Source organism: Ylistrum balloti, unplaced genomic scaffold (genome assembly GCF_031769215.1).
Source record: "Ylistrum balloti isolate Yb309-2 unplaced genomic scaffold, AGI_CSIRO_Ybal_v1 Utg370086, whole genome shotgun sequence".
Lineage (NCBI taxonomy): Eukaryota > Metazoa > Mollusca > Bivalvia > Pectinida > Pectinidae > Ylistrum > Ylistrum balloti.
In genome coordinates this window covers 468,752-491,896 of record NW_026782120.1, presented here as the reverse complement: position 1 = coordinate 491,896, position 23,145 = coordinate 468,752, and the positions used below count along the sequence as shown (strand labels likewise).

The following is a 23,145-nucleotide window of genomic DNA, read 5'->3' as shown; positions in this document are numbered from 1 at the left end:
GAATTCTGACGTAATCAACCGATGTTTTTTTTCTATATTTCACATTCCAGTAGTACTATTATTATCTATATTCTTATGTATCTTCGAGGCGTATTATTTTGATATAAAGTTCACGTTTGAAATTTCTGAACGTGACAAATAGTTGCTCTAAAGTAGATGAAGGAACCAGGTCTGATTTAGAGAGACATAAACCTTTCGTTAAACCCATATTCTAAACTCAACAAGCCTTGATATCGCTTTGTTATTGTAACCATGGGTACGGAAATCAGCCCTGGTGAGACTCAAACTTTACAATAAGACTGTCTTATATGATTTGATTGCTGCTGAAAGTGTTTTTCAAAAGTAATTCTAAAAATAAATTCTTCAATCCAAAAACAAATTGTCATCATGTTTTTCTTTTATCCTTGACTAACAAACATTACATCGTGAGGTTCATCTCAATGGTTATGCCGTATGTTTTCTTCGAGGAGGTGGGTGCTCGTTCTTCATAGAACAAAATTTCAGAGTCAATATTTGCAAAATTTATTTTCTGAAAAAAAAATTGCAGTCTATAAAATCCGTGATTAAATCGATCCTCCAGGGATATAGTATAGAAGTAATTAGAGAGTTGGTGTAAAGTGCTGTAGAAACACGTCAGAAAAAATTATAAGATGAGAGTCAATAATAATTACTATGACACAAATGATATACCAGGCACGTGCACCGACTCAAACTGATCAATATTTACCATAAGAATTGGATTTACTCACTGACGTCATTCAATTAAATTTCCGTACATCATGTTGTCTTTTTGATTAGTGTATCTGAAGTTGATTTTTTCCTGCAGACAGAATTTTAATGATATAATTAGTTGTTTTAAATTTTCAGTATTTGTGTGGGGGCTATGAAATACCTCTATAACACTAACAATACACCACTTAACATATCTCTTTAATTAACAGTTGGACAGAATTTTAAAAGTTAATTTAATTTTTAAATAGGTTAATTCTATTTCACGATAGTCATTTATTGTCAAAGCACGTTTCTATTCAAAATTCAAAATAGATAGCAACATGACATTGAGTTTAATTATATGCACTATTTATAGACGGTTCCGTAGCAATCCTGTATAAGAATATCTGTTAGGGATATATCATATTAAAATTATATCAAATTCGACACTTCAAACAACTAGTTATTAAGGTCATGATGTTGTAAATCTATTGAAACATTGAACTGTTTTCAAATGTCATTCATGAGCATATGAATGCCAACAGAGTAATGGCAAATTCGATGAAGTGTATTAGTACTTTAAGTTTACGTTATCAACTCTCTGTTAATGATATACAGAAGATTAAAGTACGTTAATGGTTTAATAGATTGTATTTAATTTTCTTATCTTTTGATAAGAAAGGCGAAATTTCAATTTATGTATATGAACATCATTTGTAATATCCTAACGCTCACTACCGCAAAAAAAAAACCTCCTAGGCGAAATAGTAAGTCGAGCAACAATTAAACTCTACAAAAGCGTTACGGCATACCACTATGATGCAGGCTTATTGTTATAATAGTCCTAAATAGTAAATTGACCAACCCTAATACCTCAGAGGAACACGATATGAACACAGTAGACTTATAAACATGAACGTTTTATCTTAATTAACACCATATTCAGTCTACATATCAGGTAAGTCTACCTGTTTAATGTAACTTATGAACAGCCAATGTCATTAGTGACATGGTTTTGGGTAGTGGAGGAATGCCGCAGTTTACGGCGAAACACCATTGACCGGAAGTCTGCCCGCATAGGCCTCGAACACGCGACACAGAGGAGCGTACTAACGGGATTTAACCACTCGGCCACAGGGTTCCCGATAACTCTTTAGCAATTCATACATCTATATTCATAACAGAATGAACCACAGACTTTGTTAAAACAACATCAGTATAGTAATTAGGAATCATCAACCAGGTACACATTTTTATTGGGATGCAAGATTAATTTGGCGTTCGTCAGTATCACACAGTCCAATTTTGTATGGATCAAGCAACTTATCAGCTGAAAATGAACATGTAGTTATAATATTATCGATATATGAAAAATACAAAATTTATTTAATCATTGGACTGTTACACCTCCCCGTCTAGATTTTAATTTTTCGTTTGATTACTTTTCCTTGGCCGCCTTCTAAGCTTAAAAAATTAGGCCCTTGGCATCACTGACGAGTCCTAGAAGGACGAAACAGCAGTATGATGTAACATCACTGACGAGTCCTAGAAGGACGAAACAGCTGTATGATGTAACATCACTGACGAGTCCTAGAAGGACGAAACAGCTGTATGATGTAACATCACTGACGAGTCCTAGAAGGACGAAACAGCTGTATGATGTAACATCACTGACGAGTCCTAGAAGGACGAAACAGCAGTATGATGTAACATCACTGACGAGTCCTAGAAGGACGAAACAGCTGTATGGTGTAACATCACTGACGAGTCCTAGAAGGACGAAACAGCTGTATGATGTAGCATCACTGACGAGTCCTAGAAGGACGAAACAGCTGTATGATGTAACATCACTGACGAGTCCTAGAAGGACGAAACAGCTGTATGATGTAGCATCACTGACGAGTCCTAGAAGGACGAAACAGCTGTATGATGTAGCATCACTGATGAGTCCTAGAAGGACGAAACAGCTGTATGATGTAGATCACTGACGAGTCCTAGAAGGACGAAACAGCTGTATGATGTAACATCACTGACGAGTCCTAGAAGGACGAAACAGCTGTATGATGTAGCATCACTGACGAGTCCTAGAAGGACGAAACAGCTGTATGATGTAGCATCACTGACGAGTCCTAGAAGGACGAAACATCACTGACGAGTCCTAGAAGGACGAAACAGCTGTATGATGTAGCATCACTGACGAGTCCTAGAAGGACGAAACAGCTGTATGATGTAGCATCACTGACGAGTCCTAGAAGGACGAAACAGCTGTATGATGTAACATCACTGACGAGTCCTAGAAGGACGAAACAGCTGTATGATGTATCATCACTGACGAGTCCTAGAAGGACGAAACAGCTGTATGATGTAGCATCACTGACGAGTCCTAGAAGGACGAAACATCACTGACGAGTCCTAGAAGGACGAAACAGCTGTATGATGTAACATCACTGACGAGTCCTAGAAGGACGAAACAGCTGTATGATGTAGCATCACTGACGAGTCCTAGAAGGACGAAACAGCTGTATGATGTAGCATCACTGACGAGTCCTAGAAGGACGAAACAGCTGTATGATGTAACATCACTGACGAGTCCTAGAAGGACGAAACAGCTGTATGATGTATCATCACTGACGAGTCCTAGAAGGACGAAACAGCTGTATGACGTAGCATCACTGACGAGTCCTAGAAGGACGAAACATCACTGACGAGTCCTAGAAGGACGAAACAGCTGTATGATGTATCATCACTGACGAGTCCTAGAAGGACGAAACAGCTGTATGATGTAACATCACTGACGAGTCCTAGAAGGACGAAACAGCTGTATGATGTAACATCACTGACGAGTCCTAGAAGGACGAAACAGCTGTATGATGTAACATCACTGACGAGTCCTAGAAGGACGAAACAGCTGTATGATGTAACATCACTGACGAGTCCTAGAAGGACGAAACAGCTGTATGATGTAACATCACTGACGAGTCCTAGAAGGACGAAACAGCTGTATGATGTAACATCACTGACGAGTCCTAGAAGGACGAAACAGCTGTATGATGTAACATCACTGACGAGTCCTAGAAGGACGAAACAGCTGTATGATGTAACATCACTGACGAGTCCTAGAAGGACGAAACAGCTGTATGATGTAGCATCACTGACGAGTCCTAGAAGGACGAAACAGCTGTATGATGTAACATCACTGACGAGTCCTAGAAGGACGAAACAGCTGTATGATGTAACATCACAGACGAGTCCTAGAAGGACGAAACAGCTGTATGATGTAATATCACTGACGAGTCCTAGAAGGACGAAACAGCTGTATGATGTAATATCACTGACGGGTCCTAGAAGGACGAAACAGCTGTATGATGTAGTTTAATTCATCGTTTGGTTCTCAGAATATATATAAAATTAATATTTAATTCAATAATCCAACTTTTATAACCCACGCTAGCTAAAAATTATGACCGTAAGTACTGTACAGTCTAGTAATAAGATAGAAAGGAATACGCTAGGTAAAATATGTCAAATGGAAGCAAGAAAAATATTCTTTATGTTAAAATAATTTATACCATAGTAAAGCTTGTTTATTCTTCTACCTAGCTATATGCGGGCATAAGGTAAAAAATATCAGTTAGTTTAATAATTTAACTTTAGCGCACCACCTTCGCGCTTCTCATACAGTATCTTATATAGTACCGTCACTCGGTTAACAGCGGACATAGCACAGTGTTATCGAGTCGCGGGTAGAAGGTGAGGAGAAAAGTTGCCCATGTTTGTTTCGAACTCCAAGTTGTAACAGGTGCTATTCGCTTGTGTGCGTGTGTTCACGGAAGGTACCAGAGTCAGTTATCTACATTGTAGACTGTCGATATCTGATCGGACTTCTTGTTATATCAATTTCACATCAAATGCCAATACCAACTGATACCCACAAGGGATCCATACCTGTAACGATCACGTGCAATGTGAAATTTATTCCCAGTTAAGTGATACCGGTAACTATATACATATTTTCTTGCTAAAGGTTATAATCTGAATGAAAAAATATCTCGTGTCTGAAGTTTCGTTTGCTTTGCCATGAATGACATATGGAAACGTTCGAAATATCTTCGTGACAAATCGCTGTTAAAACTTTCAAGTACTGTTTAAGTTTGTCATTCAATGCAAAATTTTGTTGCATCCAGCAGGTATACATAGCAATGAATAACACCGTCACACTGTCTGAAGGTTGATAAGATTTGTTGAATTAAATGCCTGACATCACAACTATATAGAAAGTTACAAGTGTGGTTTCTATGACAACACTGTCACCTTTATCAGACTAATGACCATTGTGAAGAGTATTAACACTGAGATATACAGAGTGCGAGATGATCGTGAAATTTCTTTATCTGTCAGCTGTAACGTAATTAAAGGTTAACAATGTAGGGTTTGAGTTTATACATTTGGTGTCCACAAGCTACTATTACGTGAAATAACAATTCATCTACTTCGTATCAAGCCTGGACGTAGGTGTTCAAGGTTAACTGGGACCCTACGTCACTGCCTTGCTACAGTCTTCTTTATTTAATGTATATGGCAAGTTTACTGTGTTACTCTGTGTTATTGCGGTGTTAAGTCAACTTTATCGTTCAATGTAGTGTGTTTCTCGGTGTTATTGGTTGACGTAATCACTGTGTTACTTTATCTAACGTGTCTAGTGTTGTGTTGTTGGTTGATGTAATTACTGTGTTACTTTATCTAACGTGTATAGTGTTGTGTGGTTTATGTAATTACTGTGTAACTTTATCTAACGTGTCTAGTGTTGTATGGTTTATGTCATTACTGTGCTACTTTATCTAACGTGTCTAGTGTTGTATGGTTTATGTAATTACTGTGTTACTTTATCTAACGTGTGTAGTGTTGTATGGTTTATGTAATCACTGTGTTACTTTATCTAACGTGTCTAGTGTTGTGTGTTTGATGTAATTACTGTGTTACTTTATCTAACGTGTCTAGTGTTGTTGGTTTATGTCATTACTGTGCTACTTTATCTAACGTGTCAAGTGTTGTGTTGTTGGTTGATGTAATTACTGTTACTTTATCTAACGTGTCTAGTGTTGTGTGTTTGATGTAATTACTGTGTTACTTTATCTAACGTGTCAAGTGTTGTGTTGTTGGTTGATGTAATTACTGTGTTACTTTATCTAACATGTCTAGTGTTGTGTGTTTGATGTAATTACTGTGTTACTTTATCTAATGTGTCTAGTGTTGTATGGTTTATGTCATTACTGTGCTACTTTATCTAACGTGTCAAGTGTTGTGTTGTTGGTTGATGTAATTACTGTGTTACTTTATCTAACGTGTCTAGTGTTGTATGGTTTATGTCATTACTGTGCTACTTTATCTAACGTGTCAAGTGTTGTATGGTTTATGTCATTACTGTGTTACTTTATCTAACGTGTCTAGTGTTGTGTGTTTGATGTAATTACTGTGTTACTTTATCTAACGTGTCAAGTGTTGTATGGTTTATGTCATTACTGTGCTACTTTATCTAACGTGTCTAGTGTTGTGTGTTTGATGTAATTACTGTGTTACTTTATCTAACGTGTCAAGTGTTGTATGGTTTATGTCATTACTGTGCTACTTTATCTAACGTGTCTAGTGTTGTGTGTTTGATGTAATTACTGTGTTACTTTATCTAACGTGTCAAGTGTTGTGTTGTTGGTTGATGTAATTACTGTGTTACTTTATCTAACATGTCTAGTGTTGTGTGTTTGATGTAATTACTGTGTTACTTTATCTAATGTGTCTAGTGTTGTATGGTTTATGTCATTACTGTGCTACGTTATCTAACGTGTCAAGTGTTGTGTTGTTGGTTGATGTAATTACTGTGTTACTTTATCTAACGTGCCTAGTGTTTTATGGTTTATGTCATTACTGTGCTACTTTATCTAACGTGTCAAGTGTTGTATGGTTTATGTCATTACTGTGTTACTTTATCTAACGTGTCTAGTGTTGTGTGTTTGATGTAATTACTGTGTTACTTTATCTAACGTGTCTAGTGTTGTGTGGTTTATGTAATTACTGTGTTACTTTATCTAACGTGTGTAGTGTTGTGTGGCTGTTTTATATAATTACATAAAGTTTATTTCATTGTGTTTTTATGCTAATACTTTCAGACATCGTGTACTGCACGAGGAAGGCCAGTAAAACTTAATCTTATCGTCTCTAAATTAAATTTCCACATCCAAGGATTCAATACCCAGGCCCTTACCCTCACTGAAAAGTCCTCAGAGAACGAAACATCTATTTGATGTAGTAAAGTTAGTTTTGCATAGATTCTGAATGCGTATATGAAGGTACTATTCACTTGTGTGTCTTTTGTACAATCTTTGACCCTACTGTATCTAATTCTTAATCTGTAGTAAAAGGTACTATTCACTTGTGTGTCTTTTGTACAATCTTTGACCCTACCGTATCTAATTCTTAATTTGCATTAAAAGGCACTATTCACCTGTGTGTCTTTTGTACAATCTTTGACCCTACTGTATCTAATTCTTAATTTGCATTAAAAGGTACTATTCACTTGTGTGTCTTTTGTACAATCTTTGACCCTACTGTATCTAATTCTTAATTTGTAGTAAAAGGTACTATTCACTTGTGTGTCTTTTGTACAATCTTTGACCCTACTGTATCTAATTCTGAATGTGTATCAGGTGGTAGACACCGCTAATGAGCTATGATATATCAAGTTCCTAATCTACTTGACGTTGACGGCATCATTCTCTAAATCTGTTTCTAGATCGCGACTTGCGTGAGCTGATTAAAGATTTAATAAAACTTAAAGCTGGTGACAATGATCAGAGATCAGCGTTACATGGAAAAGGAAAGGAAGAGGAAAGAAATGAGATGGTAGAGGAAGACGAGATTGAGGGAAACGATGCGTTGGAAGACATTTTGATGGAATTGAAAAGGGATAATTCGATACAACAGAACAACTTAGAACTTCCTGCAGAGGGCGGAAATGAGGAGGAGGAGGAGGAGGAGGAGGAGAGGGAAGAGGAGGAGGAGACGAGATCAGGGGGAAACATCGACAAGACTAAGTTCTATAAATCCAAACTAACGAAACAAGGGAAAGTTTGGGGTCTAAACGATGACAGACGAGAGGAGGGTCATGGTATCGACTTAGATAGAGTGGTAAATGTTGTATAAATAGTATGGTTGGTTATAGCAATAACTTACTTAAATCGAATACTCGATTATCTCGAATTTTTCCTATTGTCCTGTCGAGATAAGAGGTTCGACTGTAGTTCTCTCACTCATCTAATATAGAATGCCTTTCAAAGTGTTTCCCATATAAAAATGGGATTAATATGATGATTTTAGTTATCCGTATTGATCAACAATATACTTTCTAACAACTGTTCATATCAACTATTCATTCTGCTATTGTAATGTTCTCCGTTCGCTCACATGCTGCTTGTGGGCACTTTATCTAAAGACTAGTATGACAGTTTTCCACAGTTCACTGATAACTTTTGTTTTCGTGCAGAAGTGAAATTGGTGTCACATTCTGAGAGTTATCAATATCATATCATCAATCAAAAGAGTAAGACCATGAGTTCTCGAAAGCTTTTTGGTAAATTCATCGATTCAATTTCATTTCAGAATATCAACCCTGACAGTGAACTGGAATATCTACTTTTGACATTTCAAGTCGACGAACATGGCATAAAACAGCGAGTATGTAATGATACATTGATCGAGATATTTTGTGTTTTTGATCGAGATATCTCGTATTTTTGATCGAGATGTCTAGTGTATTTGATAGGAATATGTGATGTTTACAAAATGCTAGCTGTCCCTGAAAAGGTTCTGGCCACGATTTTTTATAACGCTATTTTTCACGCTGAACCACTATAATAATGTATTTATCCAACCCCTCTCGGCACACAGACAATCGTGAAAACTGACCTTCCCCGTTTAGCCTAGATTGGTGAATATGCGTATTGTGAATGTAAACTGAGATGACATGAAGTCAATATCGTTTATAGATCTTAATTTATAAATTTCCATTCGTTATGTAACGTCTTACGGCTTTGTACCACGTGGTATTGAAAACTAAAAACAATTAATATGTATTCCAAACAATTATAATTTCTTCATTCGCCTGTTAGGTGTCAAAATTATAACTTGTATCAGAGGATGATGTTTCAGGTGGGGTTTTTTAATAATGTTTACACAGATGATATGATCTGAAAACGTTTTATGAAGCAGGTGGGCTTCTCGTGTAAACGAATTAATAATCAGTTAGATGAGTAAAGTAAAAAATAGTATTTACAGTTATACATGTACAGGAACAAATGGCATAACGTATTTTATATATAAAAAGCGGCAGTAACATACTGTAAATCACTTACATTCTGTGTGTTATATTTTCTATCATGAGTTGCTGTCTTTTTTCTAGAGCATAAATGAAGCCTTTCATCGATCTAAATCAAAATAATTTTAATTTTTTTAGGAATTTCGTTTTTAGGAATTGCCAGGAAATTTAAATTAAAGATCAGTCATTTATCCGCTGTATAGCTGTTTTGTTATACCTCGAAATTCAAGTGTGCTGTGACCAAGCGGTGCTGTGTAATGATCACTGTCATGTTTCACGAGGACACGTAGTATGAAAATTGAAACGACAAAAACTGTTTATAACAATATGTAGAATAACATATCCACGTCATCGCTGTTACAGGCTGAAAATCTACACAGTGACACGGAAAGAGTGAAAGGTGAAGAGCATGACATTCATCCTACACCACCAGAGGATACAGTCGAGTCTCAACGCCAGGTAATCATACCCACTAAACAAGTGCACTCCTTAACGTTTCTATGTAATCAAGGCCAAAGCGACATCCGGGTTCCCTGGCGCATTGGTGTGTGATACAAAGTTACGCTCGACCAGAGTATATCTGACTTGGTTTTAAGTTTACATTGACCAGGCGATTAGATCGAGGTTTCAAAACAAGAAATGTGAAGCAGTATCAGAGAATACAAGGAAATGTATACAATACCCACATGTACAGAGTCATACAATACTGGTGTAAAGGAGACAACCTTTATATCATAGAGTACAGGTAACATCATCCTCCATCATGCTCTTTTTTCATTTCATTGCAACACATTTCATTGATAAACTTATCAAACCATGAATGCTTCAGGAAATTGTTAAATGTTAAGTCTTTTCCTCAATCACGCGATAGAATGTAAACCATACACAGATGTACAGACCCTATTGGTGGAAGGGAGACAACTTTTAAATTTCTTAACTTTAGTGCTTATAAATACACAATATTGAATTCAATATTACACGGCAATAATCAATTAGTATCCACAAACTTTTAGATTCAATAAGATATTTACAAGGAAACGTCACTTAAAGGATCTGTATTTGGATTTCTACACATGTTGGTGGGTCAGGACTGTGGAAGTGGGGATAGGGGGTGTAGATCTGTTTACAGGTAACAGTAACCTAGATCTATTTACAGGTAACAGTAACCTAGATCTGTTTACAGGTAACAGTAACCTAGATCTGTTTACAGGTAACAGTAACCTAGATCTGTTTACAGGTAACAGTAACCTAGATCTGTTTACAGGTAACAGTAATCAATACAATAAGAGATTGTTGAGATCATTTTTCAGCTCACCTCGTTCAAACGACCGATTAGCGTATGCCAATGCATGGTGTCCGTTGTTCTGTCATCAACATTTGTTTTTTTTAAAGTCGGTACTTGTCATGTTAAAGACTTGGTGGATTTGGTCAAATACCTCCCGAGGAGAAGAGGAGGTGATTTGAGGGTAAATGTTGGGTCTCGGCATAACGAAGCATGAGTGGCTCTTTAAGCCCAAAAGTGAAAATAGAAAAATTATTTTAAATTCTTGTTCTTTTGTTGAAATGCCTTGATTCTCTTCCTATAAGGTCTGAGAATGTTTGGTTGAAAATAACGTAATTTTGTATCAACCAGGAGTCTGGCCCCCTAAAGCCGCATAATTATATAGTCCAGGTTTGATCTGAAGCATCCTTGGGTGAATAGGACACAATTTTGTACAAACGGTTTGATCACAAGGCTGGGTTCCAATAGGGAAATAATTTTAGAAATCATTCTTCATTTTCTTGAATTCTTTGTTAAAGACTGTACCTGAATTAGCCAGTTGAGCGATGCAGGTCTCATGGGCCTCTTGTTATCGATTATTTAGCTAAATGGACATGGCTTCACGAGAAGGAATTTCATCAAGGATATCAACAAGCTATGGCCGGGTGGTATAGTGCCGTACGAAATCGACGCTGGTTCTTTCAGTGAGTATCCCTTATCATATGCATGTTGTTTCCATTATCTTCTGTGACAGAGTGCATAGGAGGAGACTGGTTACCTCCCTTAATCCTCTACTATCCGCCAGGACTGCGCTCTTCTTACAAACGTACGAGGGCCAACTGAGAGGGGAGCAGTCTATGAATGGGAGAACACGGGTTTATGCATTGATCTTATTATAATGTCTATTTTGTCCTTTAAGTTCAAGGTCACTATAATATTGATCAAAGTCTATGATTGTTAGTTTATGTTTGAATAATCATAGATACATATATCCATTACGTTTGGTTATACATAATGATTAAACATATAACATATGTATTACATATAGATATATGAGAATCATAGGTACATATCAATAACATTTAGTTACATATAAACTTTTTGTGAAATATTTATGTAAATAGGTGTGACGTTTTAATGGCTATACTGTGACTTTCATCAGACAAACGATGCATACAGTGTACGAGATTGTGATCATTGTACTTTCCAGCTGTGATATTTTATACACTAAGGTAAAATGTTGATAATTAAAGCTTACAGGTGGAGTATCTAAGATAATACCACTAATAAATAGGGCAAGGGAGATAATAAGAGGAAGCAGGGTTCAGCGTTTTCATCCAAATTAGGGGAGAAGTGTAGGTGTTTATGGCTTATGAGATTTTCATCGGACTGGAAAGGATGGTAGAGTTGATTTTATCAAACAGGAAGATTAAGGCAGGGCTTTATCATCAAACTTTGGGATTAGTGATCTTTGATTTCATCCATCTGAGGTGATTTGGTCATGATTATTTTTCAATATAGGGGAGGCGGGGTCTGGCAGGGGAGGGTGGAGTAACGACATCGGGAGAGTAGACATCTTGGTTTTACATCATATTGGGGTGGCCAGGGTCAAGTTTTTATCCATCTGGATGTGGGTGTCTTGGTTTAACATCCCATTGGAGAGGCCAGGGTCAGGTTTTTATCAATCTGGATGTGGGTGTCTTGGTTTTACATCATCACATTGGAGAGGCCAGGGTCAGGTTTTTATCAATCTGGATGTGGGTGTCTTGGTTTAACATCCCATTGGAGAGGCCAGGGTCAGGTTTTTATCAATCTGGATGTGGGTGTCTTGGTTTAACATCCCATTGGAGAGGCCAGGGTCAGGTTTTTATCAATCTGGATGTGGGTGTCTTGGTTTAACATCCCATTGGAGAGGCCAGGGTCAGGTTTTTATCAATCTGGATGTGGATGTCTTGGTTTATCATCCCATTGGAGAGGCCAGGGTCAGGTTTTTATCAATCTGGATGTGGGTGTCTTGGTTTTACATCACATTGGAGAGGCCAGGGTCAGGTTTTTATCAATCTGGATGTGGGTGTCTTGGTTTAACATCACATTGGAGAGGCCAGGGTCAGGTTTTTATTAATCTGGATGTGGGTGTCTTGGTTTAACATCACATTGGATAGGCCAGGGTCAGGTTTTTATCAATCTGGATGTGGGTGTCTTGGTTTTACATCACATTGGAGAGGCCAGGGTCAGGTTTTTATCAATCTGGATGTGGGTGTCTTGGTTTTACATCACATTGGAGAGGCCAGGGTCAGGTTTTTATCAATCTGGATGTGGGTGTCTTGGTTTTACATCACATTGGAGAGGCCAGGGTCAGGTTTTTATCAATCTGGATGTGGGTGTCTTGGTTTATCATCCCATTGGAGAGGCCAGGGTCAGGTTTTTATCAATCTGGATGTGGGTGTCTTGGTTTATCATCCCATTGGAGAGGCCAGGGTCAGGTTTTTATCAATCTGGATGTGGGTGTCTTGGTTTATCATCCCATTGGAGAGGCCAGGGTCAGGTTTTTATCAATCTGGATGTGGGTGTCTTGGTTCATCATCCCATTGGGGAGGCCAGGGTCAGGTTTTTATCAATCTGGATGTGGGTGTCTTGGTTTATCATCACATTAGGGAGGCCAGGGAGGGGGTGCATAAAGAAGTGAAAAACCGAAGAACAGTAGGGGTGAGGATTTCCATGAAGTAAGAAGGAGAAGGGTCTGAAATCGATCAAATTGACAGAAACTATTAATCGGAATATCAGCTCAGTTTCCTTTGAATATTGTTTGTTTTATTTGTATACGCTCACCCTGATGCTATTCCTAAACGTGTTCTGAATTCATTGTGTTTACTTTAAAAATGTACCCTGCCCCCTTATCATTATCATTGTAAAGTACCATGACAATATTGAGCGTTCTGGCAGAGACGTTCACTTGTTGGTGGTAGTAAGTTTTCTCTCGATTTAATCAGGCGATGAAGACATTTCTGTCATACAAGGTGCTATGGAGGAAGTGCAATCTAAAACCTGCATTAAGTTCCAGCCATTTGACACAGATTCCAGTTCAACCCTAGGCCACAATGCCTATATCCTGTTTACAAAGTAAGTTCATCAAGATATTACAAAGAAACACTTAATAAATGACTGAAAGAAGGATCAGTAATAAAACCATCTATATAATTATCAAGAAACTTTTCAGCATCACTAACGAAATGACGAAACAGCTGTATGATGTAACATCACTGACGAGTCCTAGACGGACAGAACAGCTGTATGATTTAGCATCACTGACGAGTCCTAGACGGACAGAACAGCTGTATGATGTAGCATCACTGACGAGATTTAGAAGGACGAAACACCTGTGTGATGTAGCATCACTGACGAGTCCTAGAAAGACGAAACAGATGTATGATGTAGCATCACTGACAAGTCCTAGAAAGACGAAACAGATATATGATGTAGCATCACTGACGAGTCCTAGAATGACAGAACAGCTGTATGATGTAGCATCACTGACGAGTTTTAGAAGGACGAAACAACTGTGTGATGTAGCATCAAATCACACAGGGTTTCAAACGATGATTAAAAGATATGGAGAACTGTAACTGTCATCATAGTGAACTAAATATGAAATACTGTGTGATATGAAGGAGGTGCTTGATACTTGTGTTAGTGTGTCTGTTGGTTTCTTGTTCTATACTTGTTCTCGTGACATTAATGACCTTGATTTACTGCTGTCGTTGATGAAACAATCGACACTTACTCTTCCGGAAGACCTTGTCTTTTCCTTCATGTCCTTAACACGAGTCTCCGTGTATTTTTTTTTCTTTTCTCTATATTTTGCCCTATTTTTATGGAATTTGAGTTTGAATCATGAATATGTTCTCATGTTGGTATTTTTTGAAATATGCTCTGCACTTGTGCGTCTTTCGCGTCATCTTCAAATGCATGAGACAATGAGACTGTAACCTAACCGAGACGATGGATTGCAACACAAGAGAGAACAACAGTTTACACTATTTACATTTATTACAATTTACAAAACTACTGTCCAAAATGTACATATGGCATACCTAACATGATGAAATCTCTCACTCCACAGATTCATACTGCTAATAATGATATTTCACACCAGTCTACACACTATTATGAAGATGCTACACACAAATAACTACTACCTAAACCTATAAACTATAAACCCTAACCTACTCCTGGTATTCACATCCTATATACACCATATACACCCTACAGTTCATATATGAGCACAATCCGGCGACTGGTTCCCCTGCATAGCCCACGCAACAAAGTTTGTAGATCCTGACGTAGAGATGCCTCCTCCGTCATTCCATAGAGTGACTGTAAGTGTCCATATCTCCTGACTGTAGCACAGGACCGTATATGGCACAGTTCCACCAAATGAAAACACAATCTCGTAGTACGAGGTATATGAAGTCATCAGACAAATGGAGACGATCTCACCAAAAGATCACTGAAGATCACTAAAGAATTGACCATAATATCGCCACAACACGCAGCTGGGCCTCCATAGCATCCATGCACTAATAGCGTTCAATATGACCGCAAAAACATGTCAACACAACACTCCTGCATCGCTCAACCGAATGCAGTACAACAACGACAGGAATAATCAACAACAAGACAACGAAGTGTCCATTCTGGTAACAATCATATGGCTGTTACGGGCTTCCATACATGAAATTTCGCCGTCAGCTCATGATATGGTTCGGGCATGATATGGAGCTACAATATACAAATAATACCCTATAAGGCTATATTCTACACATTATAACTAATAAAGAAATGATTATATTTATTTCTATTACTGTAATCTATCTTAAGTAAACACGGCAATACACATCACCGCTCTCGATAACGCGTTCGCTCACCCTTTACCTGTATACTGATATAACTCGCTACGCACCGGCTAATACACCTATACGTTCACGGACGCTATCATACACGACTTATATATTCTTAATAAACATATAACTTACCGTGGCTGTATTTCACGCTCCCAAAGCTTTCCCGATGTTTCACACCTGTCAACACATCAAGATGTCCGCCCGAATACCTTACCCGTCGTCCTTTGCCCATGCGCGATAACTTTTAAAAGTTTCGCACGAGATTACAACCAGCCTGTATATAAGCTCATAATTCGTATGTGACAGAGACGTATGCATTAGATTAGATTTTACATCCAGATCACAAAGTTTTGATCTGTTAAAGTATTTTTCAGTCATTTGATGACAAACGCCAAAATTTTGACTCGTGAAGATTTCCAAGGGTTGCTGTTGGTCGACTTGATGTAGATCAGTCTAAAATAACGAAAAATGAAACCTTATCTGTAAACTGTGATATAAGACCGAGAATTATACACCATTATGATTCTGTTAACGAAGATCTGCCCTCGGAATTGAGTTTCTGTATCTTTATTTCAGCGCTGAAGGGTGCTGGTCGTATGTCGGGAAGATATCGAATGGAAAACAAGATATTGGACTCGATACTCGCTACTGTGTCTCCGTATGTAGCTAGGTTATCATAAGCATTCGTTTAATTAAAGATGATATAAAGTCATTTGAATGGCGTTGCTTTACACATATCATTGTAGATTCATACATGTATAGATTGTAAAACTGAAAGAACGTTCTGTAAAAATAAAGAGTGACACAGAGAAGAAAGTTGTAATGTGTTCCCTCATTGTTTTCAGAATCCGACGGTTATTCACGAGTTATGTCATGCATTAGGAATGGAACACGAACAAAGCCGACCGGACCGTGACAATTACGTTACAATCTTATGGAATAATACTATAGACGGTGAAGACAATGGGAATATGGTTAAATATGACACAGATGAGACCAATCCGTATGATTACGAATCCCTTCTGCAGTATCGGCTAAAGGTAAGATTAACAGTCTTTCCATGATGTTTAACAGAATTTACGAACTGTACTGAAGCGTATTCGTGAAAAATACGTCCAAATGAAATAAGTCTGACTCACGAAACCAACGACAATATAACCGTCACGAAAATTAACTCTTTCACAGTATTATTTTATGCAAACATTTGGTTTAACTGATATGTTTCAATTGGATGATGCAACATATTTAACACTAATTATATGATTGTACAAACGACACACAAGTGAAAAATACTTTTAAACACAAATCAAGAATTAGTTACAGTAGGGTCAAAGATTGTACAAAAGACACACAAGTGAATAGTACCTTTTAATACAAATTAAGAATTAGATACAGTAGGGACAAAAATTGTACAAAAGGCACACAAGTGAATAGTACCTTTTACTACAAATTAAGAATTAGATACAGTAGGGACAAAAATTGTACAAAAGACACACAAGTGAATAGTACCTTTTACTACAAATTAAGAATTAGTTACAGTAGGGTCAAAGATTGTACAAAAGACACACAAGTGAATAGTACCTTTTAATACAAATTAAGAATTAGATACAGTAGGGTCAAAGATTGTACAAAAGACACACAAGTGAATAGTACCTTTTAATACAAATTAAGAATTAGATACAGTAGGGACAAAAATTGTACAAAAGGCACACAAGTGAATAGTACCTTTTACTACAAATTAAGAATTAGTTACAGTAGGGTCAAAGATTGTACAAAAGACACACAAGTGAATAGTACCTTTTAATTCAAATTAAGAATTAGATACAGTAGGGTCAAAGATTGTACAAAAGACACACAAGTGAATAGTACCTTTTAATACAAATTAAGAATTAGATACAGTAGGGACAAAGATTGTACAAAAGACACACAAGTGAATAGTACCTTTTACTACAAATTTAGAATTAGATACAGTAGGGACAAAAATTGTACAAAAGGCACACAAGTGAATAGTACCTTTTACTACAAATTTAGAATTAGATACAGTAGGGACAAAAATTGTACAAAAGACACACAAGTGAATAGTACCTTTTACTACAAATTAAGAATTAGATAGAGTAGGGACAAAGATTGTACAAAAGGCACACAAGTGAATAGTACCTTTTACTACAAATTAAGAATTAGATAGAGTAGGGACAAAAATTGTACAAAAGACACACAAGTGAATAGTACCTTTTACTACAAATTTAGAATTAGATAGAGTAGGGTCAAAGATTGTACAAAAGGCACACAAGTGAATAGTACCTTTTACTACAAATTAAGAATTAGATAGAGTAGGGACAAAGATTGTACAAAAGACACACAAGTGAATAGTACCTTTTACTACAAATTAAGAATTAGATAGAGTAGGGACAAAGATTGTACAAAAGACACACAAGTGAATAGTACCTTTTAATACAAATTAAGAATTAGATACAGTAGGGACAAAGATTGTACAAAAGACACACAAGTGAATAGTACCTTTTACTACAAATTTAGAATTAGATACAGTAGGGACAAAAATTGTACAAAAGGCACACAAGTGAATAGTACCTTTTACTACAAATTTAGAATTAGATACAGTAGGGACAAAAATTGTACAAAAGACACACAAGTGAATAGTACCTTTTACTACAAATTAAGAATTAGATAGAGTAGGGACAAAGATTGTACAAAAGGCACACAAGTGAATAGTACCTTTTACTACAAATTAAGAATTAGATAGAGTAGGGACAAAAATTGTACAAAAGACACACAAGTGAATAGTACCTTTTACTACAAATTTAGAATTAGATAGAGTAGGGTCAAAGATTGTACAAAAGGCACACAAGTGAATAGTACCTTTTACTACAAATTAAGAATTAGATAGAGTAGGGACAAAGATTGTACAAAAGACACACAAGTGAATAGTACCTTTTACTACAAATTAAGAATTAGATAGAGTAGGGACAAAGATTGTACAAAAGAAGTAAATATCACATTTTAGTACAAATATTCTTTTAATCTTTTAATCTTATTGTATTTTTAACACCTAGGCTTTTGCAATAGACAGCAGTGATTACACTATTCGCTTCCATGACCGTGAATTAGAGTTTCTGGCCGGCCTGGCTAAAGAGTTAACGTTCTATGACGTCATGGATATAACAGCAGCTTACCATTGCACAGGTTAGTATATAGTACTGTACTTGATGCATGTCTTCTTGTTTATCAGTAATTTCAAGTGAGAGTTTGATCATGAGTCAAAATCCCACTGCGAAAAAGAGTTCTACTGATGGTTCTCACGGGTTTGTTTGATGTACATTAATGTTAAATTTATCATGTACGCATTTAATCTAAGTTTAAGTCGCCGGTTTATTTGCGAAGAAGTCCAAGTAGTTCTTATGTTATGTTTGCCCTACTTAGGGGATTTTACCAGATATTTCCATTTACCACAGTGTGAGTGTGCGTCAAGTTACGGGAGTTATGATCCTTTCCCCGAGGCCTTTAGTTTCCCTAAGGTGTAGCCTGAATAACGACTAAACAATTTTCTGGTTTCTGAAGTCCAGGTCTACTTCCATAGACTATCAGTCAAATCCATGCTTTAATCATGAATTAGGCATAAACCAGAGATGTCTTTCTTACTAGGAACTACTTTCAAAACAATTAGTAAGTACGCAGATCCACTTCAGTTAAAATGCTAATGAAAAATGAAGCCAATTACAAAGTGAAACCAAGCAATGAACTGAAGAGAACAGATTTTATCTTTTTTGTATCAAACTCTGCCAACATCATGGTTTGTACCGGACAGCAAGGGGCTTTTTAAAGTCCAATAGTCAGAAAAGAAACGGACAATCTGTATTTAAGACTTAGAGATGAAGCAGAAGACGCTTACATTTCCGAAACACCTGACTTATTTAACTTGTACGTTTTCAGCAGTCTCCGTATAATTGTTTTCTTTTGTTGATAGCCTTAAAGCTAGTTATTACGAATTTATTTGGAAGAGTTCCTGATTGCATTAATTTCTTGACGATTTTCAATGATCAGTCCGAGGGGTACAGAAATCTATACCGATCAATCCGAGGGGTACAGAAATCTATACCGATTAATCCGAGGGGTACAGAAATCTATACCGATCAATCCGAGGAGTACAGAAATCTATACCGATCAGTCCGAGGAGTACAGAAATCTATACCGATCAGTCCGAGGAGTACAGAAATCTATACCGATCAATCCGAGGGGTACAGGAATCTATACCGATCAATCCGAGGAGTACAGAAATCTATACCGATTAATCCGAGGAGTACAGGAATCTATACCGATTAATCCGAGGAGTACAGGAATCTATACCGATTAATCCGAGGGGTACAGAAATCTATACCGATCAATCCGAGGAGTACAGAAATCTATACCGATCAATCCGAGGGGTACAGAAATCTATACCGATCAATCCGAGGAGTACAGAAATCTATACCGATCAGTCCGAGGAGTACAGAAATCTATACCGATTAATCCGAGGAGTACAGGAATCTATACCGATTAATCCGAGGGGTACAGGAATCTATACCGATTAATCCGAGGAGTACAGAAATCTATACCGATTAATCCGAGGGGTACAGGAATCTATACCGATTAATCCGAGGGGTACAGAAATCTATACCGATTAATCCGAGGGGTACAGGAATCTATACCGATTAATCCGAGGGGTACAGGAATCTATACCGATTAATCCGAGGGGTACAGGAATCTATACCGATTAATCCGAGGGGTACAGGAATCTATACCGATTAATCCGAGGAGTACAGAAATCTATACCGATTAATCCGAGGGGTACAGGAATCTATACCGATTAATCCGAGGGGTACAGAAATCTATACCGATTAATCCGAGGGGTACAGGAATCTATACCGATTAATCCGAGGGGTACAGGAATCTATACCGATTAATCCGAGGGGTACAGGAATCTATACCGATTAATCCGAGGGGTACAGGAATCTATACCGATTAATCCGAGGGGTACAGAAATCTATACCGATTAATCCGAGGAGTACAGGAATCTATACCGATTAATCCGAGGAGTACAGAAATCTATACCGATCAGTCCGAGGAGTACAGAAATCTATACCGATCAGTCCGAGGAGTACAGAAATCTATACCGATCAATCCGAGGAGTACAGGAATCTATACCGATCAGTCCGAGGAGTACAGAAATCTATACCGATTAATCCGAGGAGTACAGGAATCTATACCAGGAACATTGTAGGGAGTAAACTGTTAGTAGTAAACCATACGGATATTTAGGATACGGTTCACACTTACTCCTAACATAGGGTTTCAAACGATGCAGGGTAATGAAAAAAATTGGGGAAGTTTTACGGTCGTCATAGTGATATTTTTAGTCTACTTCTTTGTGTGATATGAAGCTGGACGTGTATAAAGCTGGTTAGTTTGCCTGCTGGTTCCGTTGTTGTATACATTGTTCTTATCTGAGTACCTGACGTGGTTGACCACGGTTTACGTGGCGGGTGTCATTGATGAAGCAGATGTTTCAGATATCAATTTCTTGTCGTGTTTTGATAAGTTAATACTAAACAGTTTATCATTTACCTAACTTATGGCCTCAGTTACTTATGCTGGTTTCTAAAGAAATGATCTCCATCTTTATAATAAAAAAGCATTTTGATCGAGTGCCATCAATACAAGAAATACAATCTCCTCGTTTTTTAGACAAATGTGGCGCAGATACACCAAGATGTCAAAATGGTGGATTCGTGAATCACCACTGTGAGTGTACATGTCCGGAACATCTTCACGGAGTCGACTGTTCCTCGGTCGAAACGAATTCAGGTAACGTATAAAAACTATAAAACACAAGTTAATTTAGTCTATAATTTCTATAATATTTCTAATCAGTAAAGCAATTCTGAACTTTTTTTGAAACTTGAAGTAAGATATTCTGCAAGTGTGTGACGTCATTGTTTGTCATCGAACCCTGACGTCACGTTTTCCTTCACTGTAAACGGGGCGATCATTTAAATCGTATAATAGGAGATTTTTGAGTTACCAATTACGGTCGCCTCGGTACAATTTAAATTATTTTAAATCTTGGAATCTGATTAAAAGTTATATATATATATATATATTTATATCAAACTACTGAACCATTATAATATACAATAAACAGTCGAACCACGTTATCTCAAATTCGTATAAAACTCGAAAAACCACGTTTGATTTGAAGAATTTCGTCGGTTCCTTCCTAACTTTACACAAAGCTTTTTGATAGAATACTTGATTATCTCAACATTTTTCCCATGGTCGCGCCGAGTTCGAGATAACAAGGTTCAAATGCAAATTAAACAGACATTTCAGCTTTCAATAACAATGAAAACAAAATAATTTAAGATATATGATTCTTATGGGATTCGCCCAAGATAGAATACATTCTGGTCAAGATAGAAGACGAAACCGGAGTTTAAAAGGATACTGCCATGTCTATCCCTGATAAATTGTTTGTCTCTCCACTGCATGAGAGACAAAGACTTTGGGTTTTACAAGTGTAAACAATCTCAACCCAGTGTATCAATAATGTTCTATTTACAATGGAACTTCTTAATCTGGAACTCGTATACCTCGAAGACCCTGTTTAATTCGAAGCATTTCGTCGGTTCCTTCCGAACTTTACACAAAAGATTCGAACTCACTTAAGCGAATGCTCAATTATCTCGAAGTTCTTCAATGCTCCAGCCGAGCTCGAGATAACGAAGCTCGACTGTATATATAAATACTAGATCAAGTGATAAATCTACATACACACTAGCCCCGTGTCTTGTACTCATAAAATTGTAATAGAACTCGGAGAATTTTCGGAAATGCATTAGTTTATTATTGTGTATCCACAAGAAAGTTGAGAAGGAATTATGGACTGATCACTGTTAGAGGATTTATGTATAATGTAAGGATAAAGGTACTTTCCAATGATAAGTATCTATCTCTGATGTATACAATAATCCCCAACACTCCGTATAGGGATGAAACATAATGAAATTGTGCACACGTAAAAGCCAGTATGTACTGTCAACTGAGTTAAAAACATATAAGATTTCACTTTTCTATTGGTGTACATTTGTATACAATAACGACCTTTTAAAAGGTGAAATCCCAAATCTGATGTAGATACAGAATGGAAAAGGTCGTTTTATTTACGCCATACAACGCATTACAAATGGTACAGACAACACAAATACACTATATATATCAAAACTGTAGCTGTTTATTGTGTTTGCTTGTAACCGGTGCAAGGTGTAAACTGTTACCACGATATCTAGTTCCGACAGAGAGTATACGTTACACAGCCTAATTGTGCGTGTTGGTTCGTCTAGTTATTTTAAAAAAATCAAGACAACCGATTAATTTATTCTGTTTTTTTTTCTTTATTTCTGAGATAATTGGTATTATTACATTTTGGTTTTTGTTCTGCCTTTTCATATACAAATTAGTTTGTAACATCACTTCCGCATTAATGCTTTGTTTTAGGTTGTGGTGGTATAGTCGATATTACGTCAGGACCTCGTACAATTCAATCACCAAACTACCCACAAAACTACAGCAAAGAACTCTGTACATGGCTTGTTCAGGTTTGGAAATACTTTTTTTTCTTTTAGACGATTTAAGATGTTCAAGATGCAATAAGACTATAACAAGTATTCATTTTCATGGAACTTTCCTCGACGAATACTCTTCATTCCTTCCATAATATGCATGATTTTTTCGCAATCGTATTAGTATTATATTTGTATATTGGTCGCCGGACTGAGATCTGATAATTTTATAAACGTTTTTCACAACGTGATGTGATAATTATATAAACGTTTTTCACAACGAGATGTGATACG

General features: G+C 37.0%; 1 protein-coding gene across 1 annotated transcript in view; it reads left to right on the top strand.

Annotated features, from left to right (window-relative positions):
* The window catches only part of LOC132549885 (blastula protease 10-like), a 34,605-nt gene extending 11,691 nt beyond the window's left edge, over window positions 1–22,914 (top strand). Inside the window, exons 2-11 of the mRNA XM_060213854.1 lie at window positions 7,496–7,605; window positions 8,362–8,436; window positions 9,440–9,535; window positions 10,942–11,041; window positions 13,328–13,457; window positions 15,815–15,896; window positions 16,084–16,278; window positions 18,310–18,439; window positions 20,978–21,097; window positions 22,787–22,914. Coding sequence (XP_060069837.1) covers window positions 7,496–7,605; window positions 8,362–8,436; window positions 9,440–9,535; window positions 10,942–11,041; window positions 13,328–13,457; window positions 15,815–15,896; window positions 16,084–16,278; window positions 18,310–18,439; window positions 20,978–21,097; window positions 22,787–22,914 — 1,166 coding nt within the window. The remainder of the gene's footprint in view (window positions 1–7,495; window positions 7,606–8,361; window positions 8,437–9,439; window positions 9,536–10,941; window positions 11,042–13,327; window positions 13,458–15,814; window positions 15,897–16,083; window positions 16,279–18,309; window positions 18,440–20,977; window positions 21,098–22,786) is intronic.
* The last annotated feature ends 231 nt before the right edge of the window (window positions 22,915–23,145 follow it).